We start from the raw sequence: 26,313 nt of genomic DNA on the forward strand, positions 1-26,313 counted from the left end.
TGTGCATGTTCTTCTCCAATAGTGGCACTGACTAAACATAATGTATTCAGTCTTCTAATTGACAAATCAGCAGAGATTATATTTTGTATTAAAGCAATTCTCTACCCTCAGTTAAAAGTATGAAGAAAATGGTCATCTTAACTGTATATCTTAGGCAAAAAAACAACTTGGATTCTAAATTCTCAGATTCTGTAATTCCCTGTGGGAGTTATAATACGGTCCTGCTATAAACCTTCAAAAAATTAATTCGTAGAAGTGACATTGCAAACAGACCTTTAACTAGAGCAGCGCTGCCAAGTGCTGATATAATTAAGTAGTCTGTTTAAATGGCATAAATTAAATTAAACCACATGAGTACCTTAAGACCTAAGTAAACTGAAGCCAAGATGAGGAATTTAAACCAGTCTGACTGATGTTTACATAAGGCTCCTTGAGCCACTTGCTCCCTCACTCTTTTACTTCCTATGGGAGAGTACTAACTTCTGATACTTCGGGTTTTTGGGTTGGGAAAAGTGCTATTCAGTAACTGCCTTACTGCCTTGCATGCTGAATTTTGTTGAATCTCTTCTAGAAGCACAAAAAATGCTAAAGGAAAGGTTTTAACTTCCACGTCCAAAGAAGCTAATCAGCATTCACATCCATTGCTTACTACTTGACTGCCAAGGTGTTTACTGATACCACACAGTGTCTTGATGAATAAAGTCAGGGTGTGTGGCAATTTGTGCAGCACTCATTAGGACATGAAATTGATGTCATGTTTATAAAGTGTACCAGCATGTGTTCAAAAGCATTAATGTGTGCCAGCGTGCCTTCATAAAAGCAGCTGTGCAGTAACCGTGATGCCTCTGCAGATGAGTACAGCCCAGGACAGGGTCCCGGGGCAGTGGAATACGCTGTGCTTCAGCGACTACATCAGGTTCCTCTCCAGAACCTCTTCTACCAGACCATTTTCTCCTTTTATGCTTCCATTGTCTCTGAAGTTGGAAGTCACACTGGGTAGGTGGTTGCTCAGCACCCTTGTTTCTAGAGAACTTGTGGAAAATTTAAAAGAAAAAGTTAATTTACATGAAAGTGTCTTCGTAACAAATGGAAAGGACAAGGGATGGATGAAAGGACAACATAACTTCTAAATGTAATTTAAAATTCAGGTTATGGATTTTCAATAATATATCCAGAAAAGGAGAAATGATGGATCTGTATCATCAGCCAGGAATACCAAAGCATCTTAAATACTGTTTTTCTCTCATTTTTTCCTGGTTGCTTGTATCTTCCACTGTTATTGTTTGAACTTGTTTTGCAGCCGGTTTTCTCCCCAGAGGAGAGTTCTCATAATGCTGCTGTCCCTGTATGGCGCTTCTGCGACACTCCAATAGTCACGTTACAAAATATTAATTCAGGAAATAGACTTCCTAAACGTAACAGCCCATTAATATCACTATTTCACTATTAAACCAAACAAAAGAGAAGGAGAAAGTAGGAATATTACTTCTCTTTCTCTGGGATTTATAAAGACAGGTTTTCTTTTTTCTTTCCTTTCTGAATCTATTTTTTTTTCCACTTAAGAAGAAAAAAATGGAAATTGTAACTTTACCATATCATTTTTTTTTCTTGATTTGTGTAGGATGAATATCTAATGTTTCCTGCCTTCTGGAGCTATTCTTTCTGTCTTTGAGTTTCTTGGAGTCCTCAAGGAATTAGTCTTTTGTATATCTGTCCTATTTTAAAGAAATGCTATGCTAATTAGTGGAAGCACTGAAGAGGCTGGCATTTGCTTCATGCCCTCTCTCAGGAGGGGCTCACTTGTGTGAGGAACAAAAGATGATTTTTCATAACTTTGGTTGACTCTTCATTCAGGAAGGAGCATGGCCCAGAGCACCTCAATTCGGAAGCAGTCTACAAAGCGTTGCAGCACTCTGCACAGTCACACATGGGCCTCAGCCCTTCCTTTGTACAGGAACCAGGGAGGTTTTGGTGGTGACTGAAAGAATTTGGAATTGAAGCACTACTCAGCATCTGCTTGCTCTGGTTCTCTTACTAGGATTGTGACATATATTCCTTCCAAGTGGAGATGACAAATGGCGAAGAGATTTTTTTTGCTGCTGTTGGTTTTAAGTTGTACGATTGAGTGTCATGTAAATGATCTCACTTTAAAGAAATAAAAATGCTTAAGGAGAAAAAAAATATTCGCTGTGTGCCTTGCACAAAGTCTCCTCAGACTGGTTGACCTCTGCCAGGTTTTTCATTTGCTCAGAATTTAATTCTTTAATTTTAATTCTTCTCCTTGGGTTCTGTTGGCCTAAGGAGTTGTATGGCTGAAGTCATCATGAAGACTTCTCAGGAGGCTGCTTCAGGTTGTTCTTAGGCTACCTAATGGCAATGTTAAAGATTTAGGAGAAATGCTCCAAATGCAGTACCTATCTTGTCTGGGCAATCTAAGCCTCTGGGAGCGTGGAGGGCCATTTCATCAGGCCCTGCAGAACTCATTTCACATGAACTCATCTCACAGAACTCATCTCACAAGAGCAATCAGTCTGGATGCAAAACCCCTTGTCGATGGCACTGGGAATCTCACTTGTTTCAGCTCTGCAAGATGGTTCATCTCAGATTTTTCCAATGAGAGACACAAGTGGAAGAGCCTTTGTACTTTCACCCAGACATAAGATAAATTCTGGAAACATCTCAACCAAACAACTCTCTTCCGTTGACATTTTGGTGCAGATGGTTCTCCACAAGAAGAACATTGGAAAACCAAGATGTGTCATTTAACTAGCCTTATTGCTACAGCTTTTTGGAGACAAGCCCGCACTAGGAAATCAGGAAGCCTAAGCACTTCTACTAGCCTTGACCTTGCTGTCTGTTTACTTATGCGTGTGATAACCCTGTGCTGTGTTCCTTTCTAAGATGAGAAGACTGGAAGGTTTTTGATAAGCTAGTAAAAAAATTCAGTTTGCGTTGCCTCTAAACTAAACCATGGGCTTGCTTGTCTTGTATCATTGTGGCTCATAAGTTTAGCTGTCTGGTCCCTGGTGTCCTTATGGCCTGTGGGTTTATCAGGCAGGATGTTGGGATGTTTCCATTACTAAGTCAAATACTGACCCATGTTTCATTGCTTTCCACGCTAGGTGATGGCAAAGACAAATTGGAATAATTACAATAATTGGACAGAAATTGGACATAAATTTTAAGGAGCTATATATTTGAAAAATGTTTTATAAGTAGACATCTTCCACTGTTGTTCTTTGCTATCTAACCATCTTATGTCCTTAATCCACACTAGGAAGTGTATGAGAAGATTATATCATAGAATCATAGAATGGCTTGGGTTGGAAGGGACCTTAAAGATTTCATTCCAGCCCCCCGCCATAGCCAGGGATGCCACCCACTATGATAAGGTTGTATTTTTAAGTTCTTTTGCCTGTTCTGATCCACAGCTGGCATTTAATTTTTTGCATTCACAGCACTGAAGGGGTTAGGCAGTGCTTAACCTGGGTACAACTAGTATTTAGTTACCAAAGCAAACTCTTTTCTGCTTTCTGGCACCACTCTCTGATGCACAAATCCCTCCTGGAGTTGGGGGTGTCCTTCCACGAATCTGGGAAGGGAAAGATGCCCAAAGTATGAACTGCTCTGTAGAGCTGGGGCTTCTTCTGGCTCCCCTGGAGAATCTTAACAGCCAAATAGTATGGCCTCTGCTGAGTCCTTGGGGAAGCTAGAACACTACAGGACATGTATCAATGTCTGTTCATTCTGGATGGTATCATGTGATTTTGGTGTGGTCTTAGTAAATTAGAAAACTGTTTTCTTTAGAATGAGCTGTAAGCTCCAGTGAGTGGAAAGGAGAAACAGAAATGTAACATTAACGTCAGCACAGGCCTTCAAATTTTCAAGGACTTCTCCAGAGACTTTCAAGCAGAACAAACTCAAACCCAGGCTTTCTTTATTAATAATGCATTGGAGCACTTTTTGTGTCTCATATTTTTGTCTGTAACCATTTTTTTCCTAAAATATACTTCTTTTATGATCTTCATCATTTGCAGGCTTGTATTTCTTTACTTGTATTCATTTTATGTCATTTGTTTTTGTTTTATGTCTTTCATCAGGTGCCATTCCTGTAGGTATTCGGTATTACATTTGCAAAATACATTTGTGTTTGAATTGTGTGGTTTGTTTATTTAAGTATTTCTTTTCCCCTGTCCTCCTTCATCTTTCTCCACCCCATCCAAGTTTCTGTGAGACTTGGACTATCGCTTCTTTCCCGAAGCCTGTAAAGAGCTCTTTATAGACACTGGGAAAAGTTCATCTGGGGTATAAACCCATGTAGCTCAGAGGAGTTGTACCATGGTTATGTTTTGATTGCTTTGTGCTCATTACATAGTTATGTATCTCTATACAACACTTCAGTATTACAGAAAGTACTTCTTTTTCTTTTTAGAGGTACCTGCTAATAGGTATGAAGTATGCAAACCATACCAGGTTTGAACTGCGTGCTTGAAATGGTCCTTTCAGGTTGCGTGTTTGCTCTGTCTGGATTCTGATAGATTTCTGCTTAAAATTATATGCTCAACAATGTATCAGAGACCAGTCTACATCACCCCATAATATAGTTAGGGATGGATGCTTAAGTCCAGACCTATCTAAAATAATAGTTTAAAAACCTAAAGTATTGGAAATTGCGTTGGTGACATGGATGGATTGTTTCCCGCAATTACATTCTCTCACAGTATCTGCCAGGTGGAATGTGCACAGTTGAGTCGAGCAGGTTTTCTTTTAGCATAAGAGTTGGTAAAAGTGTAAAAGAATACCAATACAAAGATTAAGGAAATAAATTGCTTTGTAGGTCCAACATGCATGGAAGTAGTAAAAATAGGTGTTGATTGCAGCAACGTTGATTTAACTTACACATGAGGGTAAAATTTTTAATACGAGAATTGCTAAGGAATAGGGTAGATGACTTTCAGAGCGTATGGGATCTCCATCATAGTTTTTTCTCAAGAACAAATTAGGGAAAAAAATACTGTTAAATGACATGACAAGCAAAAGCTGTAACAACCAACCAGGGCTTTTGTAGATTAAATTTTTCACTGACTTCGTAATGTCTACAAAGTGAACAATTACTGGCAATTACCTTCCATAATTTCTTATGGAAAAAAGAGATTACCATTTGCATTGCTAGTTGTAAAATGAATCTTAATTTTACTGAAAGCTGGCATAGTTACAGCAAAGCTCTGGGCAATAGGAGACCATTGATTTGGAACACTTTGATATTTCTTCTGTGGAGCATTCAGCAACTGAAATGGTTTCACATTTAAATAGTATAATCTTAGCCCTCCACAAAATGCGTGCTTTGGAATATTTTGGATTGCTAAAATAAATCTTTCTCTTTCTGTTGTCCTCATCTGTCCTCATAGTTGTTTATTATGACACCTAGTGCATGTTAGAGTTAGCTCAAGTGTTTTTGCCTGATAGATTGTAGGGATCGGTGAACTTTTAGGTGGTCTGTTGTTTTTTTTGTTTGTTTGTGTAGGAATGACAATAATGGAGAGTGGTTGCAGCAGTACTCTCCCTGCTTGCCCAGCCACGTGCGGAGCCCTCCATGCACAATACATAATGCCTGTTCCCAGCGAGCTACCTAGGAAAGTCTTGAGTAACAAAATACAATGCCTTTCCTTTTTTTTTTTTGTTACTATAAATGTTACTTCCTATTGAAAATTATACTGTGATTGCTTTACTGTGGTTTTGATCTGATCAACTGAGAAATACATAATTTTGCATCAGTATATTGCATCAGACAAAGGGAATATCTGAATGGCATCAATTTAGCAATATGCTTCATCATGTATGATTATCTTCTTTCGTTGCACCACTACATGGTAATAAAGCTATTGCTACATTAATCAAGTTAGGTTTTGTTTTGTTTTTAATATGCTTGAAAACAAATACTTGAATCTGGTGTCTCACTGCTGGCTTAAAAATCTTTTTAAAGAAAAAATCATCTCAGACTAGCAGATAGTAAACAAATACCTCTATTTGGTTTATTTACTCTATATATTAAAGAATATTTTTAACACATTTGACATCAAGAGAGTCAGATTTTCGGATCAATGTGTTGTTTTTTCTTTTTTTTACACTTTCATGGAGTAGGAGTATTCTACTTTCTGCTTTTTTAGGTTTTAATTAGAAGTAACACTTGCATTCAGTAGTTGGAAACTTAATGCTATATATGAATTTATAATAGTTTTCTGTTTGTTTGTTTTGTTTTAATTGAAGACCAAGGATCCCCAGCTCCATCTCTTCCTGAACGATTACAATACGTTTTTCACTGTGACTCAGAGTGGCATCACCCGCTACCTCACCCTGCTGCAGCCTGTTGACAGAGAAGCCCAGCAGATATACACCTTTTCGGTAAGCTAAATCCTCTTGAATGCACATCGGGCATTATTAAGATCAAGCATTGAAAAATCATTAGTTTTAACGTCATTTTAGATTATTAGAATGGCACAGAGGAAGACAAACAGAATGAAGGGTAAGAAGCAGCACTACCAGGTGATGATGGGGGGTTGATACTGGAGTAGTGTGCTCTTCCAAAATAGATTTGTTTATTTTGCTAGCAACATTATAGATCCCCATATAAGCTTCATCTCAACAGCCCCAGGCTTGTGTCCAGCCCTTTGCCACCTTCCCATGACACAGTCTGACTCACCTCTTTCATGCCTGGCCTTTGAGGACACCCTTGTCTTTTCTTGGCCCCTGAGCTAAGGACATGATGTCTGCATGTCCTTTCTGCTTCTATTTTCATAAAACATAGGAAGTAGGCTAACACAAACCACAACCAGCTTAATGGATTTAGTATTCCCTTAGGCAGTTAGCAGTCAGTGAGTAAACATCCTAGCCGTAAAGCAACTCACAAATGTCCATGTTGGGGAAAGCTGTTCTTCTGCAGGAGTTCCCAAACAGTGCCTCCCTGTTTTCTGTACTTTCGGCACTTGAATTGAGATTGTCTCCTGTGGAGTAAGAAAGTCTCCAGCTCTTTGTTTCACCTTAAAAAGCTGTCTTGGGGCTTAACATGCGTGGACAGCAGATTCTGTGTGTGTGATGGTGCCCAGGTGAGACTTGCACCATTAGGTTTTTGAGCTGTGGCCAAGTCCTGCCCCTTGAGGGTGTTCGGCACAGCTGGGGACAGACTCTGCTTCTAGCCGTGGGCTGCAGCTCAGATCCTAGCCCGGGACTGGCCCCAACCCTGTGAAACCCCAGTTAATCACTCTCGTTTCTCCTGCTATTCTGACATTGGGTGTTTTCAAGATGCTTTTTCATTTTGCTTTTGCTCTGTCTTGCACACTGCTGGCTCAAGCTTAGTTGAAGCCTCCTGTAATTTACTTGTAGGTATAAAAAAAAATGCAAAACTAAATACTGGCTTTTACTTGTCATACTGTATACTTATAGTTGGAATTGTCTTAAAAATACACCAATAAAATATGTTCCTAGTTTCTTTGTTTGTTTTTCCTGAAGATGACAGCTTCTGATGGCGTACAGGAGAGTGCCCCAGTGACAGTCAATATCCTGGTGATTGATGCAAATGATAATTCCCCAACCTTCTCCAATATATCATACAATGTCAAGATTTATACAGACATGAGGCCTGGGGAAGGCGTAATAAAGGTAATTTTTTACATTTTTGTATTAGCTTTGTTAAATCACTTTGTTAATAGTGTGTAGTCTTGTTAATACACACTGAAAATGCACTGAAAACAGCTAGAAATAAAGGTTGTGCATCTTTATCCACCTTGTTAATTAAATAGCTATTAAAAATCACTAGTACTAAACTGTAGCTCTATCTTAAATGTATACCTGCATTTCAGCTATTTCATCAGAAGTTTTGCAAAAGTTTTTAATCTGAAAAACCTCAAAAGAAAAAAAAAAGTTCCCGTGTGCCTTTTTGGTTCTCATCAGACTTGATATGTCAGAGTGATAGCCATTTTCTTGAACTTCCGAACTCATAGGAAATATTAAAATTGTTAGAGGGCTATTGAAATAAAACATATTGGGAGAGCAGGTAAACAGTCCAGTAGATATCCAGAAATGATTTATTGTATCATAAAACCTTTTAGTTTCTACAGAAATTTAAGTTTATTTGTAGAACAATTTGGGAAGTGCATAACGTGTTGAGTGCTAGTCCAAGTAAGAAGGAGAGAAGAGAGAGAGGGGAGCCATTTTAAGTAATGTTTGCAAACGCTGATTTATGTTTGGTGATGTTAGTGAGTTCAGCATTCAAGAAAAGGAAAAGGCAATAGGAATATTTGAAAAGAATTCATCAGCCAATTTAAGTAATACTATTTTCATAAATAGGCAACTTAGCGTTTGAAGGCAGCAATAGTTTAATGGAATGTGGAGAGAGTTCAGTGTCTGTTTTGGCATATTCCCTGCTTCAACTGCATTGGCTTGCTGCATTTGTTACCTTTGGATCTTCGTTAGTGTTATTCTTGCCTTTTCATCAGTCTGGGCTACACGTGCTTAAAGGATCAATAAAAGCCATGAGAATATTTTCAACAAGATTTGGCAGAAAAACAAAAGTTTTGAACCAAATTAACTTCCTTCAAGTTTTGCAGGAACTGGTGGCTGTATGGAGAAAAATAAATAAATAAACGTTGTTCTGAATGAGCAAAAGGCAGTTAATGCTTGGGAGCTACATGTAGGGTTTGACATCAGGAGCTCCCTTTGCAACATTTAACTCCATCTATAAAAATGTGAATTTTGTGACTACTATGTATTCACTTGCTGTTTAAGGTACAGGGATCTCAAATTTTATAATAATAAGTGCTCCAAAAATTAATCCCTGGGTGGTTATATAGCCTTTGTTGTGCAGGGCATTAGGTAAAGTAGTGTACTGTGGATTTAAGGTGTCAGAGTGTCTAAATGGTTCTTCCTCTTGGTGGAGGTGCATGTACCAGGAAACATGATGCAGAAGTTGTTGCTAAATGAGATTTCAGCACATGTGAACAGGGAACGGTTTCTGTGGCCAAGGTTGGCCTTAAGGATGCTCTGACCTACCCAGGCTCTCTTTGTGATGCTCGAGGTGATTTAGAACAGCTACTGTGCTTTACTAAAACCACTGTAATGCTAAAGTGTGTACACATTTAAAGGGGAATGTGCTGTTTTTAGGGCTTATGCTCTTTGCTAGAGCAGCTGTAAATATTTGCAGACCCTGTACATGTGCAAAGAGCAGGAGGACCGCAAATACGAATTCCTTAGTAAGTTGTTCCTTCTGGGAGAAAGCAAGAAGAATGCTTTGCAAGTCCATTTCGTTAGCTTGTGCCACCAAAAATAGCTTAGAGGAGATACAAATCACTTCCGTGAGCAGGTTCAGCCTCAGCAGCTGTTAAGTGCCTGCTCCTCCACCACCCCTTGCAGCAGTTACCTTTGCCTTCCCACACTGATGCTGCGTAACTGCTTGCATCAATCAGATCAATGAAATTAAGCAGATTGGAAGCATTGCAAAGACAAAAAAGCATAAGGGCAGTCATGGTGAGAAGAAAAGTTTATCTGTAAGTACTGTACAAAGTGTTTGAACTTCACTAATGCATGAAGTAGATGTGGAACAGGTCCTTTCTAGAATGGCATTTTGAAGCTGGAAATGAGTTTGCTGGGGAAGTCAGGCTTTAAGCTTGCCTTTGCTAAAAGACAATTAGTTTTTTTCTTTTCTCCATATTTCTGTCAGCAACCCTAACATGTGGTTACTTCCAGATGAACAGGGTTTATAATGTGGTCTAAGCTGGAGGGTAAATAATTCTGGCTGTTTTGAGAGGGAGGTTGCTTTTCAAATAATCTTCCATTGCCAGATGGTCTGAATTTGTAAAATAATGGACATAAAAGGTGTCAGTTCTGAATACTTTCATAGTACCAGCAATCGTGATTTCATTCTGCTGGGGCATTTGGGAAGTTGAATGCCTTGTTGTTGTGCCCAGGCATTAGGCACAGAGTCTTTCATTCAAGGAAATGGAAGTATAACATAATCTCATAATCATTTACACATAAGCACTGGCTTGCACTTAGCTCTCTACTCAGACTGTATTTTCAGGCTGATCAAGAACGTATTTCCTTTATGAATCATGTCATCCTTCAGCAAATATTGTTAATTTATACTATAGCAGTGTAATTGCTCTCATGTAGTTGCCACTTTGATTTTGTTATCCTAAGTGTAATAAGGAATTAAAATTTATTTTTGTTTGCTGAGTGCAGTTGCATGGAAAAGTACAGAAAAAAACAAGTTTGGTACTTGCTTGTTGTCCCATTTTGTGGGAAATAATTTTGATTTTACTCCTGGAAAAATAAAAAAAAAAATAGATTCTGTATTTCCTGTCTGGTACACTCTTTTTTTTAAAACAAAACAAAACAAAAAACAGTTCCTTAGGCTCTGCTTGAAAATAACCAAATAAACACAAGTAACAGAGGAAAGAATTCATTATGAGTGAAATTCAGTGTTGTTGTTGTTGGCTTTTTAAACAATTTTTTAAGGGTGGTCAGAGCAAGGAATTTTCTTTCTTTCCCTTATTGCCTTTAGTGGAAGTGAGGAAAAGAATAGAATCAGAGACGTTCTGTGTCACTGAGTTGCACCGGTTTCATCTGGGAGCATGGTGGTGGAGTGGGTAATTTGCCTTTTGTGTTCCAGTTACAAGGCTGAGGTGCAGGTTTTGTGTTTGTCAAAAGCTGGAGTGTGTCCCAGCAGAGGAGCTTGTCCCCTTAGTAGGAGTGACCTCTGTCCATTTCCTGAGGTTAGTTATGGAGCAGAGCACGAAATCTTTGCTCCTTGACTGTTGGCATGTTGACAACAGAGTTTGGGAGCTTTTAATGTCAGTTCTCTGCTCTGAATACTTGCAAAACTGTTCAAGTCCTTGGTTGAGGAGAATGTCTTCTCGGTTAAGTTCCTGTATATTCTACCCGTTTCAGCTTGAGAATTTCTTAACTGATTTTTTTCTCTCTGCTTTTATAGGTACTTTATTGTGCTCCCTATTGTGAGAAGCACAATAGCTGTTTGAGAAATCTGTCATTTAAAACAGTTAAATGTGTGGTAAATATTGTTATCACTAGAAATATTGATTAATATTAAACCTATTGAAATACTTAATTCTAGCTTTGTATACTGTTACAGTTTTTCTATCATGTTTTCCATTTTTCCGTTAGAGCTTTGTGCTCCTGGTGATTCAGACATTTAAGCCAGTTACTTATTGATAAGTGGCGTATGCAGCCATAATGCAATAACATAAGTCATTTCAATTCACTCTGTTAGGGTTTTTCTTTAGGCATGTCTCATTTCTGTATACAGCATAAATTGTGCAGGGCAGAGTGAATATTAAGCAAGAAAATGAGAGAGCTGAGAAGGGACAGAAGACAGCAAAAAGAATAAGCTACCTAGATCTTTGCGTAAATTTGCCTGAGGGTGGAAGACTTCGTTGGCCTATGAAAACTACACTGGATATTTTGTACGTACTGTAAACAACAGAAAAAATCCTGGACTGCCCTTGAGAAGTATATGCTGGTTTTCCCTGATTTAAATTTATGGAACCAAAATAACCAATTTTAATTTTTCTGTATCTTAATTTCTATCTGATTTTATGTTGCAGAGGTATGTTCCACATTCATAGGGCTTTCAAGGGTACTCTCACAAGAACACTTAAATAACTATGACTGGAAATGGATAATACTCTCTGCAGTGGATTAGTACATTACCAGTTCACCTTGTGAGAGTCAAAACAATTCTAATACCACCTATGTACAGTAATTTAGAGGAAGTGCCCCAGGTGTTGGTTAAACAGGGCACTTAACTTCACACATCTCAGCATAAATGTCCATTGTGCTGAAGGTCAAAAGTGAAAGCAAAAAGACAAAACATGGCAAAGCTGCAGGCAGTAAATTTTCTGTCACTTATCTTTTGCTCACAGTAGAATTAGTCTTGAACAGTAACAATAGTTGCAGTTATACATGGGGACAAATTTTATTTAGAGCTATTAAATAAATAGCTCCTCTGGGACTGTTCTGCTCTTACCTTAAATATGACTTCGCAGTGCTAGATCATTTTCTCTCTTTTAAATAGTTGCTTTTCATTCCATGCACGTATGCAAATGTGACTCAAGCCATCCTTGCATAGAGACACATACTAAATTATGTATTAGAGATGTGTTTGGGTATTTGCAGCTTGGCAGATGCTCATAGTTTTCAGCTCTTAAACATGCATCTTGCTGTTAACCCCCAGAACAATTTAGAGATCTTTATACAAGTTGTCTCTGAATCACCATTAAGGTTTTATTTATGTGGTTATTTGCAACCTTTTGCCTTCAGTCCATCAGCATATTAATTTTGAGCTACAAAGTAAACGTTATTTACAGAAAGAGAAAATAAAACTGGGTTATGTTTGCATTTCTTGGTAAATGCATTGATAAACTGGAGTGTAAGTGTAATGATAGAATCACAGACTATCCCAAGTTGGCAGAGACCCACAAGGATCCAGTCCGGGTCCTGGTGCCACACGGGACCACCCAAACCCAACCCCTATGTCTGAGAGCATTGTCCAAGTGCTTCTTGAGCTCTGACAGGCTCGGTGCCATGTGCCCAGTCCCTGGGCAGCCTGTCCCAGTGCCCGACCACCTCTGGGTGCAGAACCTTTCCCTAACACCGGCCTGACCCTCCCCTGTCCCAGCTCCGTGCCGTCCCTTCGGGTCCTGTCGCTGTCCCCAGAGAGCAGAGCTCAGCGCCTGCCCCTCCGCTCCCCGTGAGGGAGCTGCAGGCCGCCATGAGGCCTCCCCTCATCTCCTCTGCTCTGGGCTGAACAAACTGAGGGCCTTCAGCTGCTCCTCACACACCTTGCCCTCTGGACCCTTCACCATTCTCACAGCCTCCTCTGGGGGCTCTCTAGTAGCTTTATGCCCCTCCGGTACCGCGGCACCCCAACCCGCACGCAGTGTTCAAGGCGAGGCCGCAGCAGGCCGAGCAGAGCGGGACGATCCCTTCCCTCGGCCGGCCAGCAGCGCCGGGCCTGAGGCACCCCGGGCACGGTCGGCCCTGTGGGCTGCCGGGGCGCTGGTGGATCGTGTCCAAGTAATGCGTAGAGATTGAATGAAATTTCCGAAGGAACAATATTGAAAAAGAACTTTGACCTTCTCTGTGTTAGTATTATATTTTGTTTGCCCGAGTTGACATATATCTGCACATCCCATTTGCCCCCGACATACAGCAGCTCATTACTGCTTTTCCTAGTTAAACTAATGGCCGAGTTGTATTCCCAAGCCCAAGAAAAATGAGGACTGTATGAGCTACCATCTAAGTTCTGGTAGCCCAGCATTTTTCACTACTGTGCTGCTCCAGATTGCATCTGTACTTTTTCTTTGCCACCTTTTTACAACATACATGTGTACAAATGTAACTCTGGAACCTTGCACTTGCTTGACTGGAACAGTTACTTCAAGGACAGCTGTTGGGAGTCAAAGTGGCATGATGCACGCTTTCTGCAGGATTCACTTGAGGTCAGCACAGGTCAGATTAACCTCGCTGAACATTTAATTCATGAAAAATGTAGGATTGCTGGAAAGGTTAGTAGTCACTCTGTCTGTTCAGGGCAAGTTCACTGAAAGTGTTACTGCAGAAAGGTTGCAGGTCAACAGTTGAAGCCCATTTTCCTCCATGTGTAAAGTAAGTCTGAACAGAGTTTATGTGGTGACCAGGAATATGTTTTTATAAGCTTTAGGGCTGATGATAGCAGTCGCTATGTATCTGCTCTTCCACCCAAGAAAATCACTTCTTGCTGCAGTAGAATATGCACCCATTTTGCAAAACTTTCAGTGCGTTACATGTTAATGTAATGACACTGATACTGCTGGATGCAAAAAGTTTCCTAGGAAAGTAAAATCACGTTTTGTACTTTTTTCACATATATTTTAGATGTGTTTCTAAAATCTTGTTAACTATGAAGCTGTATCGGTCTTGGACAGCTGGAGATGAATTTATAGAATTATATATTATGGCAGCTGTAAAACTTTAATTCTATTTTTATTCATGTTTTTGCCCCTAAAACGTTATTCAAAACACTTATCTTTTCAAGCACTCAGTATTTGTAAGTTTAATTAACCTTATTAATTTATGTATTTGTGTAGTTTATTAATTTCCTTTTTCATGTCGTCACAGTAGAAACTGGCCATGTTCCAAATCCTGTGATTAAAGCTTAGGACCTGTATTTTGGATAAAGCCTTTATTTGTCTTTTTGTGCGTGTTACTCTTGAAGTGGAGAAGGTTATTACAACACTTCTTAACTCTGTCACTTAGTTTGAAAGCTACTTTTTGCAAGGTTAATGAATGCATGCAGATATGTATAGAAACTCTAGAATGAGTGATTAAGGAAAACGGTTTAAAGAGGGGGGTTTAAGTTCTAAACCACGATGGCACAGAAAGTGTGTTTTATATGCTCAGCTTTGGTGTGCTTATTCAGTCTGACCATTGTAAGTCAGCATTTTTATATGTCAAGACATCGTATGGATGGAATGTATAGCACGTGACAGAAGTGCAGTCTTCATAGGATTTCTTCTTCAGAATTTCAGAAGAAAATAGAAAACAAGAGATGTTCTGCAAAGATACCATGTGGATATTAATTCTGCGAGGAATCTCTTTCATGATTTTTGAAATATTTCAACTATTTATATTGTGTTCAATGTATTATGGCATGCCTCAATGAATTAAGATGTGCTAGTTCTGGTGCAACAATGATAGTCGAATTGTTGGAAGGAAACGTCCTTGACAAAGAAATCAAAATCAGCTTAAAGTTAAATATTTCTGTTCCTTGGAATTTAGCTTTGGACCACTGTGCTGTGTGTGAAAGAAGTACAACAGTGATTGCTTCAGCAGAAAAGGAACTTAACATAGTTTTCAGTTGATGAATACTGTGTACAACCTGTTCCAGGTTAGAAATGGCTGGTCCTCTATATAGTAACTCAGTCCCCAACAGCAGTAATAGTTTGCACTGCTAATAAAGAAGGTAAACCCTACTTTTGCTAATACACCTAAATCACTTGTCTTTCAGCATACCCATTAATCTTTTCAAGCTATTTTGGGCTTAGTTCTTGTTTCTGAGCAAGTTTTTGACTTTGCATATGAAATTTTATATGTCACTGAGCATATCTGAATAGAGAATCAAAATTATTCTGTTTAGTGTTATATGCAGGTGTTATTAACTTGAATGTTAGAGCTTTGGGTTTAATTCTTTGTTTCCCTGCTTACTTTAGCTGCAGCGTTTAATTCCTGCTCTGAGTTCTTTGCTATCTTGGGCAAAGGTGTTTTGAAAGTTTTAGATAGTGCTCTGAAAGGCTGCGACCTGCTGAAGCTTGAGTGTGATGCTATATTGATTAATAGATTACATTATATCCTAATGCGGTAGAGACTTGAATAAGTTTCTCTACCTGTCTGCCCTCCTGTCAGCTTTGAGAGTGCCACGAGGATGAGAAAAGGGTGTCTGACAGACGGACATTTAGCCTGCTGTGTTGGCTGCCCCTGGCTGAGTTAACGTCTGTTGATCCTGACATTAGCTTCATGGTCATCGCTAAAGTTTCATGTCATCGTGTGTTACCCTTAAATCCTGGACCTGCAGTCCTTGTGCAAGTCTGCCCAGTGGCATGAGCATTCATGTCAAGAAAGCCAAAGCAAACAGGCCAGCAGAGACCCTTCAAGAAGCTGCATGCCTGTTTTTTCATTTTCTCTTCAGGAGCCTCTCTTCAGGGAATCATTTCTGAGGCTGAGATTGCTTACTGTTTTGTACGTCCCAGGAGGGCCCTGCCACCAGACCTGCTGGTGCCTCTCGCCATTTCCCACCTCGAGCTGCCTGGCTGCAGCTGGGAGCAGCAGGAGCATGCTGGGCTGTCATTCCCTGTCATTTCCACTCGCTGCTGTTGGTAGCTGGGCCAGCTGGGTGCACGGGCAGTGCTGCCACCACCTTCTGTGGCCTCCTTCAGGGTCCAAGAACTGGTCGTGTGGCTTTATGTCATCCCCTGCGCTTTCCAGGGTAATGAAGAGCCACCTGGGAAACCAGCGTGTCTGTCAACAAGCTGACACCTATGGGAAGCAGATGCTCACCTTAGAAAGTCCAGAAGTTCTGGCATAGTTTGGCATTGACTTTGGAGATTCAACCCTAAATTTAACAGAAGGCTGGTGCTCCCTTTTGTTTTCTAAAGACACTAATTAAGTTGCAATGCTGAGCTGTGTAATAAGACTCAACTGATGGGCAATGCGTGCAGTTTATTGTGTGATTATGTCGTACATAGAATAAATTGTATTTACTCCTTAGGAAAGGAAGAGGAGAGGAGGTGAAAGGGCTAAGCTTAGAGATGGGGCTGTCAACTGGCATGACTGAGGTGTGGATGCATATTTCTGACTACATTACGGCAGAGGTCTAATTTGAAATCTGATTGCTAGATATATTTGCTTTGTGACATGGTAGTAAGAGTTGTTGGTACTTGACACTTGTCTAGAAGCAAACAAATAGGAATACAGAGATGTTTTTTTCTGGCTGTGTGTGTGTGTAAATGTTTTTCACGTTGCGTGCTATGGAAGTGGGATAAACCTGTTGCATTTCCCAAGGGCAAGATACAAACCTCCTCATTTCACTGGTAATAAATGCATGCTCATCGTTATAATTTGTGTCTAAAACATTGGGCCTTAGAATTTTCTCATCCTGAGAGTCAAAATTGTACAATTCTATAGCAGAAATGCTTCATGTGAGAGTAAGTACAGGCCCAGCAGAGAGATGGTGTCAAGGCAGCAAAGTGGAAGTACATGCTAAATTGCATTTGTCACCCAGCTCTGAGGTAGCCCCTTATAAGCAGAGCCTTTCAGATTGGTGGTGCCCTGGGAGAGGGGCCTTGCATGTGTATGAGGTGCCAGGTTGTGTCCATATGGAACAAATGCCAATTCCCTTCTGCTTGGCTCCCTCTGTGGTGCGTGCACCCAGGAGTAACATTAACGTTGTTCTCCAATTCCACCCAGTGGGGGCTCGAAATGCAAAACCTGGATATTAGACTTCCTGGCAGTAACAGGGCTGCCACCTTGAAGAGTGTAGAGAGGGATGGGAAGTTTCAGTAATAAAATGCGATCCTCTTGTTAGATTTTCAACACAATAAGTAACCCCTCCCCCCCCCTTTAAAAAGAAGTGTTATGAATTCCACTCTACAGAAAGTAAACTTGGTCTCAATTAGTTTTCTTAATTCATATCTTAAAATAACTTTCTTGCAGTCTTAGGTAGGCAGTTTTTCTGTGCTCCATGATGTTCTTCCACCTATTATCCTTTACTTAAACTATATCCTTCTTGTACTGTAATTAGAAATCACAGCATATGTTACGGGTGTTCAAGTTTTCTCTCGTCTTTGCTTCTTCTACCCCAACAAGTTGCCTTATTAAAAAACAAAAACAAACTATTAAAATACAACACTGAATCGTGCATGCTGACGTTCTGGTTTTGAATTGCAGCTCACTGCTGTAGATGCGGACGAGGGACCCAATGGACAGATAGTGTATGAAATTTTGGCTGGGGATCAGGGAGACTTCATCATCAATGACCGAACAGGCCTTATCACCATTGCTCCAGGAGTTGTACTGTCAGTGGGGCGATCCTATGCTCTCACTGTCAAAGCATCTGATAGTGCTCCTCCTGCGCAGAGAAGGTAATACATCTTATAATGAAACTAATTTTTAATCAGTGCTTAGCAGTGCGTAATTAGTGTGAGCACACCCTTATGTCTGTAACTTGGAACTGGAATAAGATTCAATGTGTTCTGTTTGGTGTCTAAGGGTCTCATTTTGGACAAGTGTCATATTAGAAATCAGTTTAATGCTTTCACTTTTTGTTCCTTGTATTCTTCATGTAGTACACAGGTTTCATTATTTCATTTGCTAGTAATGTTTTTTTTGTTTTTTGTTTTTTTTAATAAAGTTCAAATGTTATGCTGTAGTTGTGCATGCACATTTGTTATAAGAAATTGAAGTGAAGGGATGTAAGGAAGAAAGAAGTGAGATGCGATGCAAAAAGAAGTATCAGGAACAGTCTGGTTGCTGAGTTGGAGACCTGTCCAGGCATAGGGTGTGTAAGGGCACCCAGACTTAGCGTACTGTGGAGGTGCCTAGAAAGCTGTGCCATGGTGAGCGGTACCCCTGCTGAGACCGTAATTCTGACTGGCAGAATTATTCCTGTTCTCCACCAGCCGATAGATGAAAGCAGTCTGTAGGTTTACTGTGGACACAATAGGATGCTCTCGTGTTCCAAAAGCCAAAGGTATCAAGTCCCACTTACCTGCTTCTTTTGAGTTTGTATTTTGCAGGTGGCGATAGTGCACAGGTGGTATCATTTCACAAGGGTGCAGGGAGGTGCATAAAAGTGGCTCTGGTTCTCTGTTTGGTGTAGTGTATCGATAATGTGTAAACCTTGTTGTCCAAAGAGAGTGATAGAGAGGAACTGTAGTCTCCATCATTTTAATCTCCCACAGACTTTTCTCCTCCTCAAATGAGAGATGTAAAAAGGAAAGTCAACATAAAAGTTCACTTTTGTGTATCGTTTTTTCTTCAGGACCTGGTGCTTCTGTCAATATTATTCAAGAAAGCATCTCATTCTGTTCTGCAGATATTTTACAGTTATGTTTCCAATCACTGAAGTATTCTGACTCTTCATAACACTAACATCTGGTAGCACGGTTTTCTGACTGAATTTTTCTCTTCCTTTCTCTCTGTTGCTTGCTTTCTTGATATGCCATCTCTTAGGGTAGCTGATAGTGGGCTGTTAGCAGTGCTGAAGAGAAGATTGTGGATGATTATGCAGTTGTGGTTGTGTAGTACTAACAGTACTAAAGTGGCAGACCAAAGTCAATAATGCCGCTTCAGAAGGCAGCAGCATGCCTAGCCAGCAGTGGTAGCTGCTGCTATAATACAATGCTGATTGCTATCAGCTCCTTTTTGTTGGGGAATTTTTTTTGTAGTCCTAAAATACATACTTCTGATGATATATGTTGTGAGGCTGTGCTTCACCCTCTTAAAATGTCTTTAATGTAATAATCTTCAAAAGTGGAAAACCTCTCATTTAATACTGCTTCTGCTTGTCTCTCATTTTAGGGAATTACAACACACAATTTGTTCCATAGCTTTTAGAGGGGGTGTTCCACAGACCACTCCACCCAAGCAGCACTCCTATAGCTGCCATGCACAGGGCTGCTCAGGTGTTTGCAGGGCCCAGGGCTCTTTTCTCTGTATCTGTGAAGGTTAAAAAATCATGGGGGGAAGCACTGGAGATTTCCCAAGTGTGAAGGTGGCATGACAGAAGAAACTATGCAGAGAACTGTTGTTTGGTAAGGTACATTTGGATAAAAAGGTTTTGCTTCCTTCCTGCTGTTGTTTTTATGTAAGGCTGGAAAACCAGATGTGAGCTGGAGGGCTTGAGGCAGCCTCCTCTGATTTTACACAAAGAAGAGCCAGGAAGAGCTCGTGAGCTCAGAGGTCTTTAAAGCTGTCCTTTTGCATCTCTTAAATTTTAGTTCCTTCCTTCTGGCTGTGATGTGCTTAGAATCTCGCGGTTGGGGTTGTAGGAAATAGTTGCAGCTTCATCTGCAAAGCCATCACGTTGTGTTAGGTGCCCTGCTGCTGCGCGGTGGAGGCAGTGACCGGCAGCTGCGACCTCTAGGAATGGGCTAGGTCTAGGCACCTTTTATGTTTTTGCTGGCAGGAAGACGGGTGCCCTGTAAGATAAATAAATAAATAAAATGAGGATTTTGATTTAATTTCAAATATCAATTTTTTTTTTCCCCCCAAATCTGCATTTTGCTGCAGGACATTCCAGGTTAACTCTAGTCATTTCAACTATCCCTTTGCTTCTGCACAAAGCAAAGCCAAACAGTGAAAGCTGGCTCAAGAGCAGTAGTTCTGTGTCCTCCGTGAGCACAAATTTAAATTGAAATGAATTCTGTGTAGCTCTTGCATGACACATTAAATTCTTGGCAGGTAACTGTGCATAAAACAAGATATTATGTATAGTATTATTAAAATTTCCGTCTATAGCAGGTGTCACTAATTCAATTTGAAGTATATTTAAGTACACTTAAGTACTGTAAATATATTCAAAGTGTAAAAGTTTAAAGATGCAATTTAGCTTTTTGAAACTAAAGTTATAGTTAAGCATATAGTGATTACTGGTATCTATTGTTGAGAAACCAGGAAAAGCATTTGTAAAATCAAACAACTTTTGTTCAGACCTTAGCCTTTTCACCATCTTCCTCAAAATCTTTGGAATTCAGTGGAATCTTCAGTTAGTGATAACAGTGATCCGCCAGATCAAGTACAGTCTAGAACTATTTGATCATGAGATTATTGAAATGTCCAGTGGAAAAGGGCAATTTCTCTTTGCCTTGCATATGCAGAGATGGTGTGGCCAAAGATCAGTTGGTCCACATATACGGGTATATTCATTATACAGTATACAATGCAATTGTATGTAGGAAGCATGCAGAAGCTAAAGCAGATTCAGTGACACAATCTCAGTGACTTGTTGGCTGTGCTTTCTTTGTATTACCATTTAGCTGGAGTAGCATAAAAGCTGTATTGTGCATCTGTGTGAGCATTTTTCACTTCTGAGCTCTGTTCTGTTTTCAGCATGTTTCCCCTGTTCTTGCAGTGTTAAAACATCCACTGCAGTTGTTGGAAGGCTCAGCGCTGTCTCCTTTCCTTTCCCATAACAATGTAGATTTTGTGAACTGCTTAAAAAGGCTTCATATAACACAGAAAAGGAATGGGTAACATTGCAGAGCACTAATCAATAATTGATTGAAAATGAAAAAAAGCCATTTAATACTGTAGTGCTTTTTGTTTGCAGTCTGCTAGTATTTTACTTTAGTGATCTTATCTTAAAGATTTGAAGAAAATTTGTTTACTGTTGTAAACAGAAAGCATTTTTTAAAGAGCCTGATAGACAATGAATCATCTTGGGCATTATTGCAATGTAGCAGGATCAGGAAAAAATGATAAAGAACAACATTTTTTTATTAAATATCCAGCAGTGGAAGAAAAATGCACACTAAAACTCAACTATTTGGATGTGTATATCAAACACAGTCAAGAGCTATCTCAAGAAAATACACAGTCTGGGTTCTCCAGTGATATTTTGTCTGCTCGTTTATTGTGTCTGTTTTCGATCATTTGGTGATGGTATTATTTTATTCCAATGATTTAAGTGTGGAACATAGATTCAGAAACATTAGTGGGATATGATGGAGTATTTTAAAGCAGACAAGAAGGCAGGAAATTTTAGAAAGTGACTGTTTATAAGAAAAAATGTACACTGAGTAGTCTGCTGTAGTTTTAAGTGTCCATCTTGCCCTGGATATGCTGGGTTTGTTTATATCCCATGAGACAGACATCTGCAAATTCAGCTTCTTAAATCCTGCGTGGGATGGTGGATGGTAAAGCTCTGTTACTGCCTGATGCATTTCAGTGGAAGTCATGTACTTGTTTAAAGTGTAATTAAATCAAATAAGGACCTGGCTGTTATGTCCAAAGCAGTAAGATTTCTCATCCCCTGCACTTGTAGAGGGACCTGAATGTGGCACATGCTCCGGAGCGACTTGGCTGTTGCTGGGCTGCGTCTGCTGCATCGCTGTCCCCGAGAAGCTCGGGGTTGTGGCCAACTAACAGAAGGCAGGGTTTTTGGGCACCGGTGGACATGGCTGGTGGTGGTCCAGTTTGAGCTTGAAGGCTCATCAGAGTGCAGCCTGTCTCTATAGTTAAGGTACAGGTGGCGGGCTGACCTTGTCCCTCTGCTAGATGCCCACCCAGCCGTGCTATCACTCCCGCTCCTCGACAGTCCGGGTTGAGGACCTGAGGGCTGGATGTGGACATGGCAGCACACCCAGAGGAGCAGCCTGTGGCTCAGCTGTGTGAACAGGCAGCAGCAAAGCACTGCTCGGTGCTCGCTCTGAGCTGGTGCTGAGCCATGGGACGAGTTCATTCCCCGTACAGCTGCCTGCCGAGGGCACGCACAGGACCCAGGCTGTGCCTCTGGACGTGCCCCTGGGGATCGCTGCGGCGCAGTCACCCACAGAGGCATTCGTGGTTTGTTATCAGAGCCCTCGAGCTTGCTGCATGTTCACCTAGTGTGTTTTTTTTCCCCCCTGAAAATGAGGAACACCTTCATTAGTCCTGAATGGTTTCTTTCTGAAGCTCTAGGGCTGCAGGATTTACCCACTCTGCCTAATGGCTTATGCAGAGTAAGTCACACCTGCAGCATAGCACTTGCTTTCCTGGGGGAGTGCCTTGGGAAGTGGAGCTGTGGTAACATTCAGGAGAGAAGGCAGATGGGATTACTGAGCAAGGATGCAAGAGAAAGTTCCCTTTAGGACAAACCCTAAATCTTCCTCTCAACTTCTGGGGGATTTCTGGCTTCCTTTCTAAATTCAGAGCAGTTGAATATCAAGCGTGTCTGTAGAATGGTTTCACGGGGTCTGCAGTGGGTGTAAGCACTCCCAGAAGAGCTTTCAATTTGCTTTTTGTGTTACGTTTGGGTCAGTGGCTCGGAGCAGTCAGAGTTTTTGCCAGGTCTCCGAGGTGGCTTTTGAAGCCTCCTGTGTTGCCGTGGCTCACCCTCCTGAGGCGAACTTGGGTTTGTCGGTGTGAACCACCGTACTGATGCGGCCATTTAGAGTTGCGTACATCAGTCTTCTCCCAGCATTATCTTCAGGGATGATTTCACTTCCCCCTCTTCCAAAGAAAGGTAGCAAACTGTACAACAGCAGGGATGCTCCAGGGGTGGATGCTGTGCATAGCAGGAGGAGCTACCACCACAGAATGCCTCACCCTCCTCTAGAGGACACAGTGTCACCAGAGGATTATGAGGCTTCTTTTTATGTGGTGTGTGCTGCAGTATTTTATAGTTTTGTTTTTAAAATAACACTTGGGCTTCTTTTTAAAGACATTATTTAGCTTTTCTTCGGTTAATATTGCAGCCTGGTTTACTTTTGATGTGGAATGGAAAGTACATCCTGAAGCTTTTAAAGGAGCAAAGGGAGATTATTAGTCTTACGAAACACACAGTGAATAAAACAGACTCTGTTGGTTGCCTTCTGGTTGTTGATTTATTGATTTTGACTTCCATTTTTTGTCTCATTTCAGGAGCTCTATTACTACTGTTTACATCGAGGTCCTCCCGCCCAACAACCAGAGCCCTCCCCGCTTTCCCCAGCTGATGTACAGCCTTGAAGTCAGTGAGGCCATGAGAATTGGAGCAGTTTTGTTAAACCTGCAGGTACGATGCTTCCCTGTAAGCCTTTACCACCTTCCTGCTGTTTGTGTCCAGGCCACGCAGAATCGAGTCCTCGCATATTGCGGGCAGAACAGTTTCTGGGAAGTATGTTTATTTGTAATAAATAACCCCTTTACATGTAGCATGAAGGAAAATTATTTGGATTTCTGAAAGTTCTTTGTTTGTGTAGGATGTGCTAAAAGGTACTATGGGCTGCATAGGGGACTGAGGTATATGAAAGGATTTCATGAATAGCTTAAAACTTAAAAAGCCTATATTTTTCTTACGTTAAAATCTCTCTATGTAAGTTTGCCAGCAAATCAGAGGAACTTAGGGATCTCTGCACTTCATTCCCATTGAATTTCAGAAAGATTTTTGGCACTCTGACTTCTTCAGCCTGGCATTTTTGAAGAACTCGCTCCCCTTAGTGCATGTAACAACAACTGCTGTTCTAGGCTAACAGAAAGCAGATTTCATTGCCTGGTTCTGCAGAGGTCCCTGAACTGAATGACCACCCAAAATAGCTCTGCAGGTGGAAGCAGTGAAAACACACTAATACAGTATTGTTTATAAATAATGCTGGAGTAACATGCTTTGCAGACCCACGCTGTTTCTCCACGTGGCGCTGCGTAGTTAATTATCAGCTTTCTCCTCACTTATTTGCTTTTCCCTAAGTTTTTGCTGCTTTGTGTTCTGTCAATCTGTCTTGAAAGCCAGCTGTGCAAAATAGGTATATTACAATTCTTTCAATGTGTTTTTGGGATCAGGAAGTTAATATTATGAAATAATTACAGCCTCAAGTCTAAAGCAATAAACTCAGTACAGCATGCTCTCCTGAGCATGGCTTTCTCTGTCTTTCCTGTAAACACTGCAGCATTATTCAGACTTCATATAAAGCTGCTCAAAGGAAGACTGGAGATACGTGAGCTAACAGAAGCCATACAGAGCAGTAGTCTTTATCTGCTTTAAGGTAACGTAAGTCTGATGAACATTAGGTCAGCTCATATCAGCTGAGGACTGTGTCTCTGTGTGTTTTGCACATTCAATAAATACATGGAAAACAAATGATTGAAGCCAAAGGGTTTGAAATAAATAAACCTTGAGTCACTGATGCAGGTCAGCTTGCTGAAAAACTGGTGGAAGATTAAGATTATTATGGATGGTTAAACTGATATCGTCACCTGCACTGAGGGACGATGGTTCATTTAGCTCAGTGCTGAAAATTAACTGCTGGCACATCTTTAATGCCTGCAGTGAGTTCGGAAGTGAAGATCCATGCTGCTCAGGAGCCTTCCTCGCTGGTGGGGAGGTGCTTGATTTTGAAAACACTGCAGAAAAATGGGAGTCAGGAACACACTGATAAACAGAAATGCTTGTGTTTACGTGACAGGTACTAGAATATATGCCCAAAGGCAGACAAGCTATTAGGCAGGTTTTAGTGTTTCAGGATTCTGTGTGACTTAAATGTGGTTAGAAAGCAAACTGTGTTGTTGGAATAAATGTATCACTAAAATCATAACATTTTTACCTAGATAGTGTTTTCCTTTTCAAATGATCCTTTTCTAAGTATATAAGTAAGAGGGCCAAGCCGGGTATGCAAACTGGTTGTGCCAGCTGCTCTGCCCCCTGCCAGGGTTCTGGGGAGCATTTCAGTGATAGAGCAGTGGCTGTTCTCTTGTTACATGCCCAAAATGCCCAGAAAAGACCAATTACCGTGTTTGGGAAAGAGTGAAATACAGCAGTTAAAGCAGTTTTATGAGCTTTGAAAACACACAGAAAATGTTGTCTTCTAATTATCATGACTGCAGTGTAGATTTATCTTAAATTACCAATGTGGTATGAATAACTTGAGTTCAGTTATACAATTTTTGTTTACATAAAGTATTCAATTGTTAGATGACTAATATGTGCGGCTTTCTCTCTTCGGGATTAGTGAAAGACTGTTTCTCTTGTAGAGCTGATGGTCCTGGATGGGAAATGTAGACGCGGTGGCTTTATAGAGCTAGTTCAGCTTCCTCATTCTGCATTAATATGCTCGTCTGTATTAAAGGACTTTTATTGTGTGGAGTATATTTCTGTCTTTCTCCTTCTTAATTCCCTGTGTAAAACTGTCCAGGACATTTTAAACATTCATAAACTGAGTATTTAAGGTTATGGAATCTTGTGCTGTCTTTTCCAGGCAAAGTTATCTATCAGTCATCTTGTGTGTTTGTGGAATTTGAACAGTAGTTTAAGCTAGTGCCTCAAAATACGGAATATTACCAGCTCCCACACATTTTACATATAATGTCATGTAAATTTTACTTTCATGAGTAGTCTTATTGATATACTGAGTGTCTTGGACTTAAGGTATGTTTTGTTTGGTGTGCTAGGGTCAACAAATTTTGTTTTTATTACCATCTTTTAGCACTATTTTCTTAGTGTTTGCATACAGCATGAGGATTACAAAAGCAGGGAGATATTAAGTAAGTTACATAAATGTTCCTGAGCTAGCAGATCCAAAGAGCTACAGACATCAGTGTCAATAACAATGTGAATGCTGATGTTTTAGTTTTGCATATAAGGCTTTAAAGTACGTGTTTAAAAAGAAAAAAAAGATTTTCTCCTTTTCTGCTAAATGTTTTTAATGCTGATGAAGGAAGGTTAAAATTATTTCTTATACTGTTATTTATTTTATAATGTACCCAGTTGGTTGTGATTGATGCTTTAATTAACAGCAGTTGAGATTAAATAATGCAATATTAACGCACTGTATTAATTTGTAAATAAAACTCAGAGTTTATTGCATGCCTGGGAGGCATTTATTGCTTTGTGCTTTGCCAGCCATTATTAATTAAAATATGCAAATCTAATTTTTTTCTGGGAGTCCACAAACCAAAAATAGGACCATTATTGTGGCTTAGGGATGGTGCAAGGAAGTGATGTGAAATCTTTGTGTGCTGTGTATGAAGTCACTGTATGCAATTGATCTGGAAACAGTAGGTATAGGTTGCTTTTTTTCTGATTTGCGGGTTTTT

The 26,313-nt window shown here is 40.3% G+C and overlaps 1 protein-coding gene across 30 annotated transcripts in view; it reads left to right on the forward strand.

Moving 5' to 3' along the window:
- The window catches only part of PCDH15 (protocadherin related 15), a 535,558-nt gene that overhangs the window by 344,802 nt on the left and 164,443 nt on the right, over nt 1-26,313 (forward strand). For all 30 annotated transcript variants that reach the window (XM_083844291.1, XM_083844317.1, XM_083844318.1 and 27 more), the window contains 4 exons: nt 6,268-6,402; nt 7,507-7,656; nt 17,494-17,687; nt 23,167-23,299. In XM_083844291.1, coding sequence (XP_083700417.1) covers nt 6,268-6,402; nt 7,507-7,656; nt 17,494-17,687; nt 23,167-23,299 — 612 coding nt within the window. The remainder of the gene's footprint in view (nt 1-6,267; nt 6,403-7,506; nt 7,657-17,493; nt 17,688-23,166; nt 23,300-26,313) is intronic.

This window comes from Anser anser, assembly GCF_964211835.1.
Source record: "Anser anser genome assembly, chromosome: 7".
NCBI lineage: Eukaryota > Metazoa > Chordata > Aves > Anseriformes > Anatidae > Anser > Anser anser.